Source organism: Macrotis lagotis, chromosome 1, assembly GCF_037893015.1.
Source record: "Macrotis lagotis isolate mMagLag1 chromosome 1, bilby.v1.9.chrom.fasta, whole genome shotgun sequence".
NCBI lineage: Eukaryota > Metazoa > Chordata > Mammalia > Peramelemorphia > Peramelidae > Macrotis > Macrotis lagotis.
Window position 1 is genome coordinate 694,519,100 of NC_133658.1, and position 16,507 is coordinate 694,535,606.

At 35.3% G+C, this 16,507-nt stretch overlaps 1 protein-coding gene across 2 annotated transcripts in view; it reads left to right on the forward strand.

Annotated features, from left to right (window-relative positions):
• The window catches only part of LRP2 (LDL receptor related protein 2), a 255,216-nt gene that overhangs the window by 70,786 nt on the left and 167,923 nt on the right, over nucleotides 1–16,507 (forward strand). For both annotated transcript variants that reach the window (XM_074215768.1, XM_074215769.1), the window contains exons 8-10: nucleotides 1,303–1,446; nucleotides 3,647–3,766; nucleotides 14,921–15,049. In XM_074215768.1, the coding sequence (XP_074071869.1) occupies nucleotides 1,303–1,446; nucleotides 3,647–3,766; nucleotides 14,921–15,049 (393 nt within the window). The remainder of the gene's footprint in view (nucleotides 1–1,302; nucleotides 1,447–3,646; nucleotides 3,767–14,920; nucleotides 15,050–16,507) is intronic.

Genomic DNA, 16,507 nt, shown 5'->3' on the forward strand with positions numbered 1-16,507 from the left:
TTTGAAGGATCTTTTGTATCTACTCTAAAGTCTATTATTACAATATCCTATTATCTTAGATGGCGTGATTTCAATCCTGCTCTTATATATGCCTACTATGTACAGGCTAGGCTCTTATCAAGTTCTTGCCCTTCTGTAGCAATGCTTTGATATTCATTTTAATGTGAACTAATTTGTAAAAAAATGAATTGGTCTTCAGGGTGGAGATGAAGTCAAAGAAGGCAACTTGGCAATGGGGTATCCATGGAATAGTTCTGGTATTCTTTGGATGAGTTCATGGGCATGGGTTTTTTTATAATTCAAATTTTCTAGCAAAATAATGATATGGAAAAGGTTAAGTATAAGGGAGGTATAGGAGAGAATGAGGTTAAGTGGTAGAGATCAGAGATTATATATGGGAGGACTTGCTTAAAAGTAGGGTTTGCCCTCCCCTCCCAATTTGACTAGATTCTTCTTTGGTTCTGCTGCTTTGGAGAAATCCAGGAGTACAGTTTGTTCATGAACCCTATGTCCTAAAAGCAAGTTAGTCATAGAAGTTGAAGTCTAAGAGGTAACATTGAAGCATGCTTTTTTTTTTTTATGAAAATCTCTTAGTTCCTCATACTATTTTACATTATATAAGGTTTTCACATGTAAATGGTGTGAGAAAATGACCAAAAAACTCCATTTCTATTTTATTCCTTCCAGTCTTTTTGGGACAACGATCATTTTAGCCCTATATTTACCTTCTTCCATTAGAAATACTAATGTGTTCTAGACATCATGATTTCATGGCTCATGATTTAAGTCAGAGGTGTCAAACATGGGATCCCAACACTCCAGGGGAGCTAGAATTAGATTGAAATATTATTGGGAGATATTTAACAAAAATAAAATACAATAAAACATAGATATCTTTACATTTAAAATCTAAATCAATACGTGGCTGTCAGGGATTTGTATTATGGTTTAATGACCTCTGTTCCCATTTGAGATTGATACCACTACTTTAAGTAATAGTCTTCTGGGGGGAAAGGAGAGAAGATTATCCTACCTGTGTATCATGCAAAGTCATGTCTTATAAGTACCTGACTTTGAAAGTTCATTTCTTTAACCATTTCTCCATCATAAATACACAAAGATAAGTTAGAGAGTCAGTTTAAAATACTGGCCAGACAGGATTTGTGGATTATCTATTATTTGTTTTATGCCTGCTATTACTGTGAACTAAAAATAAAAAAAGAAATTGACTTTGCTTCACTGGTATAAAAATATTCATCATCATCTGAAATGTTTGTGCTTTTTTTCTTCTCTTCTGTTCAGAAAGTGGTCATCATGAATGTTACCCAGGAGAATGGGCTTGTCCAGGGTCTGGACGCTGTATCCCAATTGAAAAACTTTGTGATGGGACCTCAGACTGTCCTTTTGGAGAAGATGAGACTAATGTGACTGCTGGCAGACATTGTAGTAAGTATAAGAGCAATCAAGAGTGGGTTATTCTACAAGAAGCCTAAACTTTCTTTTCTGTCACTGCAAATTAGAGGGTGGCTATTCTACATAGTCAAAGAATAGATAATTATAGAACCTCACTACAAAATTACAAAGCATGGTGAGATAAGTTCTGTAATTATCTCATTTGATCCTCATAATAGTCCTGGGAGGTAGGTTCTATAAATATGTCTATTTTACAGAAATGAAGACTCAGAAAGTTAAAAATTTATGGTCACCATGGTAATTAATCAATGGATGCAGGATTTGAGCCCAATTCACCTGACTCCAAGTCCAGTATTCTTACCACGATGCTATCCTGTCCTGTTGTGGCACTAAATTTATTTTGTCAGAAGACCTGTACTGAATCTTAGTTTGGGTACTTAATCGCCTTTGGGCCATTTTCTTAGCATCACTGTGCCTCAGTTTTCCTGTATCAATTGTACTCTGTATTATTAAGTATACAAAGTTGGGTAATGTGTATAAAGTCCTTTTAAAACTATTTCTATATTTGATTATTGCTAAATTATTAAACATTATTATTATTATTGATATTAAACACAACGATGCCTAAAACTTTATGAGCTATAGTGGGGAAAAGAGCAAGTCCACTAATAAATGTGGTACACATGTAATAATAATAAAAAAATAATAATATTAAACAGCTAGCATTTACTTAATGTTTAGTATGTGCCAGACATTGTTCTAAGTATTTTATATCTACTCTCTCTCTTGATATTCATAACCTTTTGGAGAGATAGGTACAATTATTGTTCCTGTTTTATAGATGAAGCTGAGGCATTCAGGGTCAGTTAATGTCTGAGGTTAGATTTGAACTCTTGGAGAGAGTCAGGAAAAGTTCTTTGGAGAGTGAATAGGGGCAAAATAGCCTTCACCCTAGGGAAATAAGAAAGACTCCATGGAGGATGTGTGACTTGAATTGAGAATGGAAAAGGAGGGGGTTTAGAACACTGGAAACAGGGGGAGAGAGAGAGTACTTTTTGGCATGGGAGATGATATGAGCTAAGGCACAGAGATAAGAAAGATAAGGATGCCCTGGAGACAGAATAGTCCAATTTGTCTGACAAGAATTCAAATAGTTATTAGGAAGATTCCTGGGACAACAATGAAGAAGAAGGAGAAAAATCAGATGCAGGAAGACTAGTTGGCAGACAGTTAAAATGGTAGAGGTGAGAAAAGATGAGGGTCTGAAAAAAGAGGTAGCAATGAGAGTAAAGAAGAGTAGGTAGCTGAGTGAGGTATTTTGAATACAGACAAGATGGAATTTAATAAGTGATTAGTTGTGAGACATGAATGAGAAGGAAGAGTTATCAACAGCTTCAATGATATATACATGCTATTTAATTTATTGTGATTATCATCAATTTAATAACTAGTTAATATGTTAATAACAAGTTTGATTTGTAAAAAAATATTCTCCCTCTTTCTTGCATAAATGAAAAAACATTGATTTGCATATATGAAGAACTCATGGTCTAATAATATTGTTCAATTGTTATTATTATTATTATTATTATTATTATTATTGTTATTGTTATTATTCAATTGTGACTGACTTCTTGTGCTCCCATCTGAGATTTTCTTGGTGTAGATACTGAAGTGGTTTGCATAAATGAGAAAACATTGATTATCATATATGAAGAACTCATGGTCTAATAATACTAATAGTGGCATCTGTTTAAGCACTTTATGGTTTGCAAAGTAATTTATTATTATTATCTCATTTTATACCCCTGACAACCAGGGGAGATAGCTCTTGTCATTATTATTATTATATTATTATTATTATTATTATTATTATCAACCCCTTTATAGATAGGGGAAACTGATGCATACAAAAGCTAAGTGACTTGCCCAGTAATGGTCTGAGTTAGCATTTAAAGTCAGCTCTTCATTAATCCTAGGTGCAGTGCTCTATCCAGATTAGATATCAGCTTTAGGTTGCTTTTAGAGTTATCATATTGGTTTGTATTGTGCTGTAAGCATTAGATTAAATTTAGTTAAAAAAGAATAGTACTGGCTTAGTACCCACTACATGCAAGTCACCATGAAAATACCCTGTATTCATTGATTTCGAAAAAAGGGAAAAAAATCATTGTTTTTAAAGGAAAGTTGATTCTACTCACTGCATTGCTAAAAAGTGTTTTTCTTTGTTTAGATATATCCCAATGTGCCACCCTGAGTTGTCAGCATCACTGCCACTCTTCACCGACTGGAGGGATTTGTTATTGTCCCCAGGGTTATGTCATCAGCTCTAATGACAGCCGAACCTGTGTTGGTAAGTAAAAAATAGGGAGTTCGTTGGTAGCAAGATTTATGGGATTGATTATTGATGCTAGGCAATTTTTACTTGTGGCTAGTGATGATGATAGTTGTTGCTGTTCAATTGTTATTATTCAGTCGTGACTGACTTTTCGTGTTCCCATCTGAGATTTTCTTGGTATAGATACTGAAGTGGTTTGCCATTTCCTTCTTCAACTCATTTTATAGATGAGGAAACTGAGGCAAACAGGTTTAAGTGGCATGTCTAGGCTCACTTAGTGATAATGATTTGAATTCAGAAAGAGGAGTCTTCCTGACTTCAGATCTACTGTGCCACTCAGCTGCCCTGGAGGTGTCACAGGTGATAACAAATGACACAATGATCTTCAGTAAGAATTTTCACAGTGCCAAAGTTAACCTCTAGGAAACTTTAGCCAGGAGCATCAAGACCACGGTGGATAAGAGGAAGAGAAGAAGTAGGAATTCTGTGTTGTTTTCTTGCTTAACATGTATGGAACTTTAAAAAATTCTTCTTAATAGGAGGCACCCTCCTTCTGAATGCCCCTGATAATGGCTAGCACAGAACTGGCCAAACACAGCACAGGAAAATGTCTTCCCAAATCGGGTATTAGGATGTTTAAAGATAACAAAGACCATTGTGAATTTTGGACATTTAATCCAACAAATTAACTTAATTTCAATAAATATTTATTGAATATCTTCTCTATTTAACAAAGAAGGAGAGGGAATATACAGAGATGGACAAGACAGAGGAGTTTTGCCCTCCAGATAAGAAGGAGAGTGTCTATCATTTCATCACTATGGGAATGCTTCAGAGTGGAAATTCTCTTTATGGCTGCAGCCTGGCAACTTACTTTTAACTTCCAGATATGGGACCATAGATCTTAGGTTTAGAGCTGGAAGCAACCTTTGTAGTTCAACTTCTTGTAGATAAGGAAACTGAGTCATAAGAAATTAAATGACTTGCCTATGGTCATATGGAAAATAAGGAGCGGAACTGAGACGAGCTCAGATCCAAATCATTTTCTTTTATTATATCATGGTACCTTAAATAGTTGCCCAGGGCACTGATAAAATTAAATGATTTTCCTATAATCATCCAAAAGTATGTCTCTGAGGTAGAAATTGAACTCAGATTTTCCTAACAGCAAGATCACATAAAATGTCTAATCTAATAGTAGAGGCAGATACCTTAGTGAATTGTAATGTAATTTTACAAACACAATGTTAAATTACAACAACAAGAACAGAACAACAAGAACAAGAACAAGAACAACAGTAATGTTTGTCCTTCACTTTTGAAGACCATGACATGAGGGAGGTGATATAATTTTGGTGATAGAGGAGTCAGATTAACATATTAATATTTTAAATTCTCAATTATTCAGGGTCTGGGGGGGGTAAGCCTTTTTTATTTTTGTTTTTCTTCCTCTAACTTCCTGATATATGATGATTTGACCAGAGAACCATTAACACTGCTATCTGGCACAAGATATAGGAAGGAAGAAATGAGAAAAAAGATCAGTCAACTTTGTTCCCCCGGACATCTGGTAAGGTGAGGCAGGGACATGCTAAAGTGCTATTTGGGGATTCTTAATGGAGCCCTAAAGGACATAGAGTTGAGAATTATTGTGCAACATTGCTTTGTCATTTGGTAGGATGGAGATGGAGCTGGGCTTATAATTTACTGGTAGAGGGAACTCCTGTATAAACTTCCTTTACCCATTTAGGTTAGCACCTTCTCTGAAACTTAGTCTTAGAAGTTAACCAGGGCATTGAAAGATCCAGTGATTTATACAAGGTCACACAATCAGTATTTGTCAGAGTCAGGACTTGGATTCAGGTCTTCCTGGTTCTAAGACTGTCTTTAGAATTTACTACCTTTTCATATTTCCTTGAATTTTGAGATTCTGTGGTATCCCTCTGGATATTATGGAATGATGCCTTATTTCCATTATTGGAAAGTTATTTTTGCTGAAATTCATTCACTCTAATTTAGATGCTTTGAAGCTTTGTCAAAAAAGAGTGTGAATTGGGGAAAAAAACCCCATCTGTTTTCTGCCCCAGGGCTTTACTTTTAGCATCTATTATTCTTTTTTTTTGCTTGAATGTGAGTGATTTTCTCATCTACTTGAGAACCAAGAGCTCTCTCTCTCTCTCTCTCTCTCTCTCTCTCTCTCTCTCTCTGTCAGTAAATGGTTTTAGAGATGCCTAAAAATATTCTGATTCTTAGTATTTTGACAAAACATTATTATTAATCTTGTAAGCTGTAATTCCATTGTTTATTTTTCTGTCTTAATTATTTGTCAGGAGAAAATGTTTTTTAACAGTAAATTAATCTGATTGCAATTGTCCTTGTAGTATGCAAAATGGATATATTTTAGTTTTTTCAAACCAGCTTCATATCATATGCCAGTGACCATTCTATTCCTTTTTCAGATGGTGACCCAAATTTAAGGACCAATGTTTAATGTGAGGGGAATGATGGACTCAAGATATTCAGAGGGAGTTCTGAATTCTCTAACCATAACCAAAAAACCCAAATAATTTTTTTCTACAGAAATACAGCAAAATTCTATTTTTATATACAGTACAATTTTAGTTTTATGTCTTCAGTTTACTTTGTCATCTCTTCCAACTCTTTTTTTTTTTTTTTTTGCAAGGCAATGGGGTTAAGTGGCTTGACCAAGGCCACACAGCTAGGTAATTATTAAGTGTTTGAGGTTGGATTTGAACTCAGGTCCTCCTGGACTCCAGGGCCAGTGCTCTATCCACTGTGCCACCTAGCCACCCCTCCAACTCTTTTTTAAGAAAGATTTTATTTATTTTGAGTTTTTCAATTTCCCCCCTAATCTTGCTGCTACCCCCCCATCCCCCATTGTTTCCATGGTATACATTAATCTAAGTTGAATGTGATGAGAGAGAATCATCTTTATGGAAGAAAAATAAAGTATAAGAGATAGCAAAATTACATAATAAGATAATGATTTTTTCTAAATTAAAGGTAGTAGTCTTTGATCTTTGCTGAAATTCCACAATTCTTTCTCTGGATGCAGATGATATTCTACATTACAGATAGTCCAAAATTGTCCCTGATTGTTGCACTGATGGAATGAGCAAGTCCATAAAGGTTAATCATCACCCCCATGCTGCTGTTAGGGTGTTAGGGTTTTTCTAGTTCTGCTTAACTTGCTCAGCATTAGTTCATACAAATCCTTCCAGACTCCCCTGAATTCCCATCCTTCCTGGTTTCTAATAGAAAAATAGTGCTTCTTGACATACATATACCACAGTTTGTTCAGCCATTCCCCACCTGAAGGACATTTACTTAACCAAATAATTTTTATAAGCAGTTAATATTAAATTCTCTACTTGTCAGTGTTCTGTTGTCCCAGTTATGGATGGCTCTTTAATGAACTCATTATAGGTTTTCTTGGCAAAGATATTAAAATAGTTTGCCATTTCCTTCTCCAGTTCATTTTGCAGATGAGCAGCTGAGGCAAATAGGGGTAGGCCCAGGTTCACACAGCTAAGCATGTGTCTGAGGTCAGGTTTGAACTCAGGCAGATGAGTCTTCTTAACACCAAATCTAGTGCTCTATCCACTGTACCACCTACCTTGACAGTCTCAAGATAAAAATCATTCTATAAGTTTTTTAATATTGTTTAGATTATATACATTCAGACCATCTTAAAACAATTTTCAAACTGTCTTTATCTTTGTTTTCCATTCTTATGTTTCTCAGCACCTCTAAGCAAATCTTTATCTCTTTTTTTCTTGTGATAATATGAATTTGTGGGCAAGCCGACTTTATTGGTTCTGCCCTATGACCTTAGCAAATGTTGAGTTTGCTATTTTTTCCTTCTGCTTCCCATTTTCCCTACCTAGCTTTGGCAATCTCTCTTTCTTTTAGATCTCTTGATCCTATTCTTTTTTTCTGTAGTTTGTTTTGTTTGTTCTTTTTTTCTTAATAGAAAAAAGATTCAAACAGAAATCCTAGAAGCCCTGAGACCTTCTCATTATTATAGCGACTTATTTGTTTTTGATTTTTTTTGAAGTTGTGATGAAATTTAGTTGGAACTTTATAGGTAATGCAATCTTTTCTTTTACATTCTGTTTGTTAACATTTTATTTGTTTTCCAATTATATGCAATAGTAGTATCTACCTATCATTTTTTGTAAGGTTTTGAATTTTACAATTCCCTCCTCCCTTCCCCCCACCAAAGAAGGTTGTCTGCTGGTCTTTACATTGTTTCCATTCTATACACTGATGTAAATTGAATGTGTTGTAAGAGTAAACATACCCCCACTCCCAAGAAGATGAGAAACCTCATGAATAGAGAGAGAGAAAAAAATGTACTTCAGTCTGTGTTCAGATTTCAATGTCTTTGTCTCTGGAGTGAGTTGCTTTCTTTATCATAAGTCCACCAGAGAAGTTACTTCAGTACTTTTCCCACAGTTGCTATTACTAGCTGTACCTCCACTCTGTTCCTCCCCACTCTTATTTATTCTATTCTCTCTTTCTCCTTTCATCCTGGCCCTGTCCAAAAGTGTGTTGTATCTGAGTACTCTCTCCCTTGATCTTCCCTCTTTTTTATCACCTATTCCCCCCAACCCTTCCCTCCCCCATCCCCCCTTATCCCATTCCTTTCTTCTCATTTTTCTCTAGGGTAAGATAGATTTCCTCACCCTATTAAGTGTGTATGTTATTTCCTCTCTGAGTCATTTCTGATGAGAATGAAGGCTCACTTATTCCCCCTTGCCTTCCCCCCTTTCCACTCCATTGAAAAAGCTTTTTCTTGACTCCTATGTGAAATTTCTTAGCTGCTTATTCATCTCCTTTCCCTTCCTCCCAGTACTTCCCTTTATCACCCATTTACTCCATCTTTTTACTCTATTATACCATTCCTTCCTATGTCCTGTCTATATATGTGCTCCTTCTAACAGCTCTTAGAAATGAGAAAATTCATATGAGTTATCAATATCTTCTTCCCATGCAGGAATACAAACAGTTCAACATCATTAAGTTCCTCATAGTTAGTCCTTCTCTTCCACTCCCTCTATGGTTCACCAGAGTCCTGTACTTGGAGATCAAACTATCTGTTCAGCTGAAGTCCATCTTTTCCCCTGAAAGAGGATGTTCAGTTTTGCTGGCTAGTTGATTCTTGGTTGTAAACCAAGATCTTTTGCCTTCTGGAATATCATATTCCAATCCCTATGAGCCCTTAATGTAGATGCTGTCAGATCCTGTATAAACCTGACTATGGAGCTTCAGTAGCTGAATTGTTTGTTTCTGATAGCATTTAGAATTTTCTCTTTGATTTGGGAGTTTTGGAATTTGGCTATAATATTCCTGGAAGTTTTTCTTTTGGGATCTCTTTCAGGAGGTGACTGGTGAATTATCTTGATTTCTATTTTACCCTGTGCTTCTAGGATCTCAGGGAAATTTTGCTGGATTATTTCTTGAAAAATGAAGTTTAGGCTCTTCTCCTGATCATGGCATTCAGATAGCCCAATAATTTTAAAATTATTTCTTCTGGGTCTGTTTTCGAGGTCGGCTGTTTTTCCAATGAGATGCTTTTTCCATTAGGCTTAACCTGGTTTTTAGCATATTATTTTCTTCAGTATTTTTTTGTATATCTTTCACTATGCTGTTGATTTGGTTTTCATGATTTTTATGCATCGCTCTAATTTCTCCTCCCAATTTTCCCTCCATCTCCCTCAATTGCTTTTCAAAGTCTTTTTGAGCTCATCCATAGTCTGAGCCCATTTTCTATTTCTCTTGGAGATTTGGATATGGAAGCTTCGATTTTGTCATCATCTGAGTATGTGTTTTGATCTTCCATGGGACTCAAGTAATTCTCTATGATCAGATTCTTCTTTTTCTGTTGTTTACTCATTTCCTCAGCCCAAGACAGCACTTCCAAGGCTTTGGGGTTTTTTTTTTTGGGGGGGACCTTTATTCCTCCAAGGTCTTATGCTTTCTTGCCTGTACTTTGATATGTAGATGGCCCCCTGTACTTCCCTCTGCCCTGGAGCTATATGGAGGGATCCAGCTTGGTTACTTAGTTATGGAAGCCCAAACTGCAACCTGGATCTGAGTGTAGGTAAATAGCAGAGTCCTGCCCTGAGGGAGAGCAGAAAAATCTCTGCAGACTTCCCTTACAGTATCTGGGGGTGCAGGCTGCTTTCTCCTGATTCTCGCTGCAGGTTCTGCTGCCGGTGCTCCTCACTCCACACTCCTTCTGTTGTAGCAGAGTTCTCTCACTGCCCCTTCAAGCTGTTTCCAGTGATCTCTGGGTTGGGCTGGGCTGGGTTGCACTGTGGCAGTGGCTTTTTTTCAACCCCCGCTCCTGGTGAAACACACCTTTCCCATGGAACTTCTACATTATCTTGGACTGGGAAAATATATCACTCAGTCTTTCCGTGGGTTTTGCCCCTATAAATTTTGGCTAGAGTCATCATTTCTTGGCTTTTGGAGTTTTGGGGGAAGGAATTCCCAGGAAATGCTGCCTTCATGCTGCCATCTTGACTCCTCTCCCCATGCAATCTTTTTTTTTTTCTAAATTGAATTGCTTTTTTAGTGCAGCAGATAGAGTATTAGATGCCGAGTCAGAGAAACCTGAGTTCAAATCTGAATACCTGTGTGACTCTGGGCATTTCACTTAACATCTGTTTGCCTCAGTTTCCTGAACTGTAAAATGGGGCAAACCTACTTTTGAGGGTTGTTGTGAGGATCAAATAAGATAAAAATTATAAAGTGCTTTGTACAGTGCCCCACATATAGTAAGAACTTTGTAAATGTTTATTATTATTATTATTAATTATTATTATTATTAATTCTCTTCAGCATCCTTTAACCAATGTCAAACTATCCTAGCTCCTTTGTTTAGTCTTTTTTTCTTTCCTGAATGTTTAGTTACAGGTGATCATTACTGTTTTTTTCCCTCTCCTAGATCCTTGATTAACCTTATTTGCTCAATCTGTTTCCAAGTCTAAAAGATCTGAATCTTTTTATATCTAAATTTATATTTGTATCTCTCATTTGATTTCCAGATCATAGTCAGTTGCACTGGACAGCTGAAGCTGGTTAGTTAATTCAAATGAAAAGGCAGGAACTTTTAAGAGCATCTTTTTTTTTTTTTAAAATTAAATGACAAGCTCTTTTCTTTATATGTGATCTGACATCTTGTAGTTACTCTAGCTAAGACTCTGAGTGATTGACTATTTTAGTTTGCTCTTTCAGTTAAGTTTTTCAAATTGAGTTTCTAATATAAATGAATACTTTGCATGTTAATTTTGGTGGCTCTCTTTACATGTATACCTGAGTTGTAAGAAATCTAAGTACTTAAACTCAAGAAAACAATATTTTTTTGATTCTAGAACAAAATAGAATAGTCTTGACACAGTGGTAGAGTCTGGAACTTAACAGAATAATCTTGATATGATACTTCTTATCAGTCAGCCATCCAGTGTCTCTAGTGATCTTGATCCATCATTGAGATTACTACTTAATGCCCAAATAACTCAAAGCTTTTTTTATGGTTTCTGATCAATGGAAATGTGCTTTGCTAATAAAAACTTGGTTCCATATTTTATTGGAGGCAAAAGACTATCTGTACGATGAGCAGTGGGATAAAAAGTTTATCCTTGGGGTACCACTAGCAGACCAGGATATTATTCAACAAAGCAGTATGATAATAATTGACATCAAGTGCTTTCCAGTTTGATTCTTACATTATTCTTCCAAAACGCTTTAAAATATATTATAGCTATTAGTGTCATCATTTTACCAATGAGGAAAAAATTCAGAGAATTGGAATAACTTGTCCATGGACATACAGATATTAAATGCCAGAGGTAAAATTCAAGCCTAGGGTCTGTCTTGGCTAAGTGTAATTTACATTTTATTAAATAATAGGCCACCCCTCATAGAATGAAAAGTGGTTTTATCTAAAAAAGAGATGTTTAAGAACTCTTTGCTAAGGAGTTAAACAAGCAATCACAGGACAGAGAAACGAAGAAAAGCAAGGGGAGAGGAAGAATTTTTTTAAAAAATGAAATGAACTCCATTTATTTACCTTTTTCTCTCGTATGTAATAACCATGCCATTAGAAATGCTTGTCTCTTCCCACTGATGGAATTACTTGAGGAATAAATAAAATGATCATAAAGAATGTCATGATTTAAAAAAAAGCCATTACCCATAAATAATGTCATGAGATAAAAATAATAAAGTCACACTTTTCCTCATGTGGTTTCTCAGTGCTTTCAGATTCTGGAAGTTGGCTTTAGACTATTATTCTCTATAAATCAGTGCCCTACTCTCATCTTTTAAAGACCTAAAGCCTTACTTCCTTCTTGTTCAAATCATACTAATAATGGTTAGAATTATGTGAAGTTTTTCCTTCACTTATTCCCATGCCTTGTCTAGAAAACAAAACCTTATTCTAGTAACTAAAAGTTAGACAGTGTTTTTTAAAATTTATTTATAGATAAGACTTCAAAGGAAAAATTTCCAAACATTTGCTATCCAGGAGATGTTAGGACTGTTTGCTCTCATAAATTTCCAATCACATTACATGTTTTTTTTTTTTTTTTTTTGCAGCCTACCATTACTACTCTGTCTCCCAAAGTGACTCTGAACTCTTGACCAATCTCATGATTCTTGCATTCAAAATCAGGTGGTGTCAACACTTGGGGATTTTCACTTGAATATTCATTTGGTACTTACCTTTTCACTAGGATGAAACTTTTGGCAGAACTGATATGCTTGCATTTTTTTACCTTCATTAAAATTAAATACAGAATATCCAAATGAAATTTGATGGTGTGAAGAATTCCTAAGTCTTTGAAAACAGGTTCAATTCATTTCAATAAATGTTTATTAAGTATCTGTTATATCCAAGGCACAGTTCTAGGTACTAGCAATACAAAGACAATCAAAACAGTTTTTGTTACTTCATTTCACACACTAATAGAGCTATCCCAATCATCAGGTTAAACTCTATGAATGACAGCTGAATCTCTTAGTGTTTGGACTGCTTTGTAGAAAGAAACGTGGCAGTGTAGTATCGCCTACTTTCTATTCCTAAGTTTTACAGTATTTGAGTCAGGTCTAATTTAATAAACACTATCTATTCATCTGGGCCAATCCCTTAATGCATGGAATTACAATCAGCTTTGGGGATTTAGGGACTGAATTATCTCCTGAGGGAAGTTGAAGACCTCCTTCCCTCCTAGGGTCTTTTCCCTTCTCTATTTGAAATGTTCTGAATTCTCGTTGTTGCCTTGAGTTCCCAGAAGGTTATAGATATGATTGGAGGTCCAGAAAGTGGATTGAGGAACCTCAACAACCCACTTGTGAGTGATAATTGTAATGGAGTAGAATTTTAAAATTCAATTACAAATAAATGGTAAAAGTTTCTTCACAAGTTCATTTTTGCAAAAATATACAAAAAACCCCAAAGAAAATTGTTTTTACTTAGACTTGAAAGTAAACCAAAGAAGACTTTTTTCAAATTGACCTATGACAAAATACCATCTCTCTTTTTTTTAAAAAAAGCAAATATTGTCAGTTGCCATTCTCCAATTCTCTATTCTAATCACATCTAGAAGATTCAAGTGAAATCCGACATGTCCTCTATACCAAATTTGAGATGTAGTGCTCCTTAAACTCAGTGGGTACCTTTACTTCTCCATACTTTTGTTCCCTCATCTGTAAAATGGATTTAGCTATCTTGGCCATTGTCAGAACTGATGGATAAAAATCATCTGATGTTGATAATATGCTAAGTAATCTTTCATTTTTTTGGCCAACAACAGAGCTCTATTTCTCCCTGTGGTATTTATGAAAGTCACATTGATGGAAAATGGATTAGATCATGACTGCTCTTTGGTTTTCCTTCAGGAGAAATTCTCTCTCAGAATCAACTGACCAACTAGAAACATGAAAAAAAATGACTACATATTTAAAAGATGTTTGAGCACTTTCAAAATAAACAGAAAAACATTTCTTTTATGGAAACATTGAGCAGTAGTTTTAGGACATATTTATCAAGGTTCATCCCTTTAAGACTCTTTCCTAGACTAATTGACCTTCTAGATTTGGTATTCTTCCAGTATTTATGCATCCTATCTATCCTGGGATGTCATGCTCTTATTCATTATTTGTGTTAAATTTTAAACTCCTTGAAGGTAGAAACTCTGATTTCTTTTTCTTTTATAAACTCCTGAAAACTTAAATTAGTTTTGTCCACAAAGTAGACTCTTAGTAAATTAAAAAATACTGATGAATGATTAAGATCATAGAAGAATTGGTAAGACCTCTGAAGGCTGAGGTGATCTTTATTTTGTTTTTGTCTTTACATTTCCAGTATTTTGCACATTGTACATACTTAATAAATTTTTACTGAATTAATTTATGAATGACTAGTAAATTATTTTCATATCTGAATTTTGCTGCAATGCTATGGAAGACTGGTTTTTAGTAGAAGTTTTATCAATGGTGCCTTTGATTTAAGAAATAGAGGCAGCTAGATGATGCAGTGGTCCATGAAGTTCTGAGTTCAAATATGACCTCAGATACTAGCTGTGTGACCTTTAGAAAGTCATTTAATCCTTATTGCCTTGCATCCAGGGTTATCTCCAATCATGATTCATATCTAGTCACTGGACCCAGATGGCCTCAGAGGAGAAAGTGAGGCTGGTGACTTAATTTCCCCATACTCAAATCCACTTGCATTTGGCATTGCCTTCCTAATTCTTCAAGAATGAGGAAAAAACAACAAAAGATTTGTTTTAGGCTTTTGCTTTACTTTGGAAGGAAGAGTTCATATAGAAATAAAGCAATGTTGGAATTGAGAATAGAGATGATGTCACTTGACTATGATCCTCCTTTATTTTGGAAAGTAATTGTCCTAGTGATCATTGAAAACTAACTACCCTTTTTTTCTCTTTTATTTGATGGATGGTCTATTTTATATTATTGCATCTTATAAAAATTCTTTATTATTTAACTACATTGACATGCTTTGGATAGAATGAAGTTTTTCCAGCATCCTGAATTGCCATCTGTATAAATTTCTCAAAGGTTTTCTAGGTAAAAACTGTGAAAGATAATGTTGAACTTGTGTTTTCCATGTGGTAGACTTTGATGACTGCAAGATGTGGGGTATATGTGATCAGATGTGTGAAGATCGCATTGGCCATCATCAGTGTCATTGTGTGGAGGGTTATGTCCTGGAACAGCACCGGCATTGTCGAGCTAACGTTTCCTGTAAGTAAATGGCAGAGAAAATGTCACAGCCATCAACTTTTGATTATCAGGGATTGATTATATATCCTTTGTAAATTATCTATGACCTTGGTTTTTCTTTGGGGCCTAAGACCATTATTATATAAAAAATATTCCATTTAGAATTTACTGACAGACATTTCATTTTATTCCAATAACTGATCCTGAATATAAACAATAAATGTAAAATTAACAATACAAATTATTGCTCACATTTGGATGGTATTTTAAAGCTTATAAAACACATACATTACATACATTGTTTAATTATATCCTCACAATAACTCCATAGGGTGGCTAGTACAAATATATTTCCAGGGGCAGCTATGTGGTTCAGTGGATAAAGCACCTGCCCTGGAGTCAGGAGTTCTTGGGTTCAAATCTGGTCTCAGACACTTAGTAATTACCTAGCTGTGTGGCCTTGGGCAAGCCACTTAACCCCATTTGCCTTGCAAAAACCTAAAAAAAATCTATATTTTCCATTTTTATAACTGAGGAAACAAAAGTTCAGAGAGTTTATTTAATAAAACCAGTACTTGAGCTAGTTCTGTTGACTACATGCTTTTTATTCCCAGGGGTCTTATGGCTTTATGGAGGCAGACCCCATTTTTATAATGGAGCTTCACATCAATTAGACCCCTTTGACTATTCTCATTTTGAAACTTGTACTCCTTTTGGGGATGCCCATAGTGGTCCTGTTTACTAGATGCGGGGCAGCTGATCTGCCTTAACCCAGATTTTCTTTGGTGATGCCTTTCAAATAGTCCCAGTGTTTTTTTCCCAGAATTCCTCAGTTTTGCATTTTTATGATATGTTTGTGATGTTTGAACATGAGAACAACACAACTTAGTATGGAATAACAAAAGATTGGATTCCATTTGCTGCATTCCACTGTGAGGTGATTGCAGTGGCTTTGGTACTCACTATTCTTTATAACTCCCAACAGAATCTTCATTTCTGATTGGAAAGATAGAGGGTGGAACAAAAAATAAAAGCCTCCCTCCAATAAGGACTCATAGCCCAGGCATTTACCTGCAGCTATATTCCTTGGACTGAAGGATTCCATTTTTTATCATGCCTTTCCTGCTTTTCAGCTTCCTTTTGTGAGTTGCCTCCTCCCATTAGATTGTAAACTCCTTGAGGATAGGAACCTTTTGTCTTTTTCTTATTTGTGTCCCTAATGTTTAACCTAGTGCCTAGCACATATCGGGTACCTTTGAAATCTTTATTGAATTGAAATGACATATCACCATTTGTAGGAGTAATTTCAACAATATTTATGTAATATTTAGTCAGGAGTTTTCCAAAAGGGATCTCCAGGATGATGAAAATTGTGAAGGAAAATAAACTAAAAACTTTGGTAAGAAACTTTATCTAAAAAATGTTGAGATAAAAAATTGTTTCTTTTTTGCAATAGAGTGAGTGAATACTTCATTTATT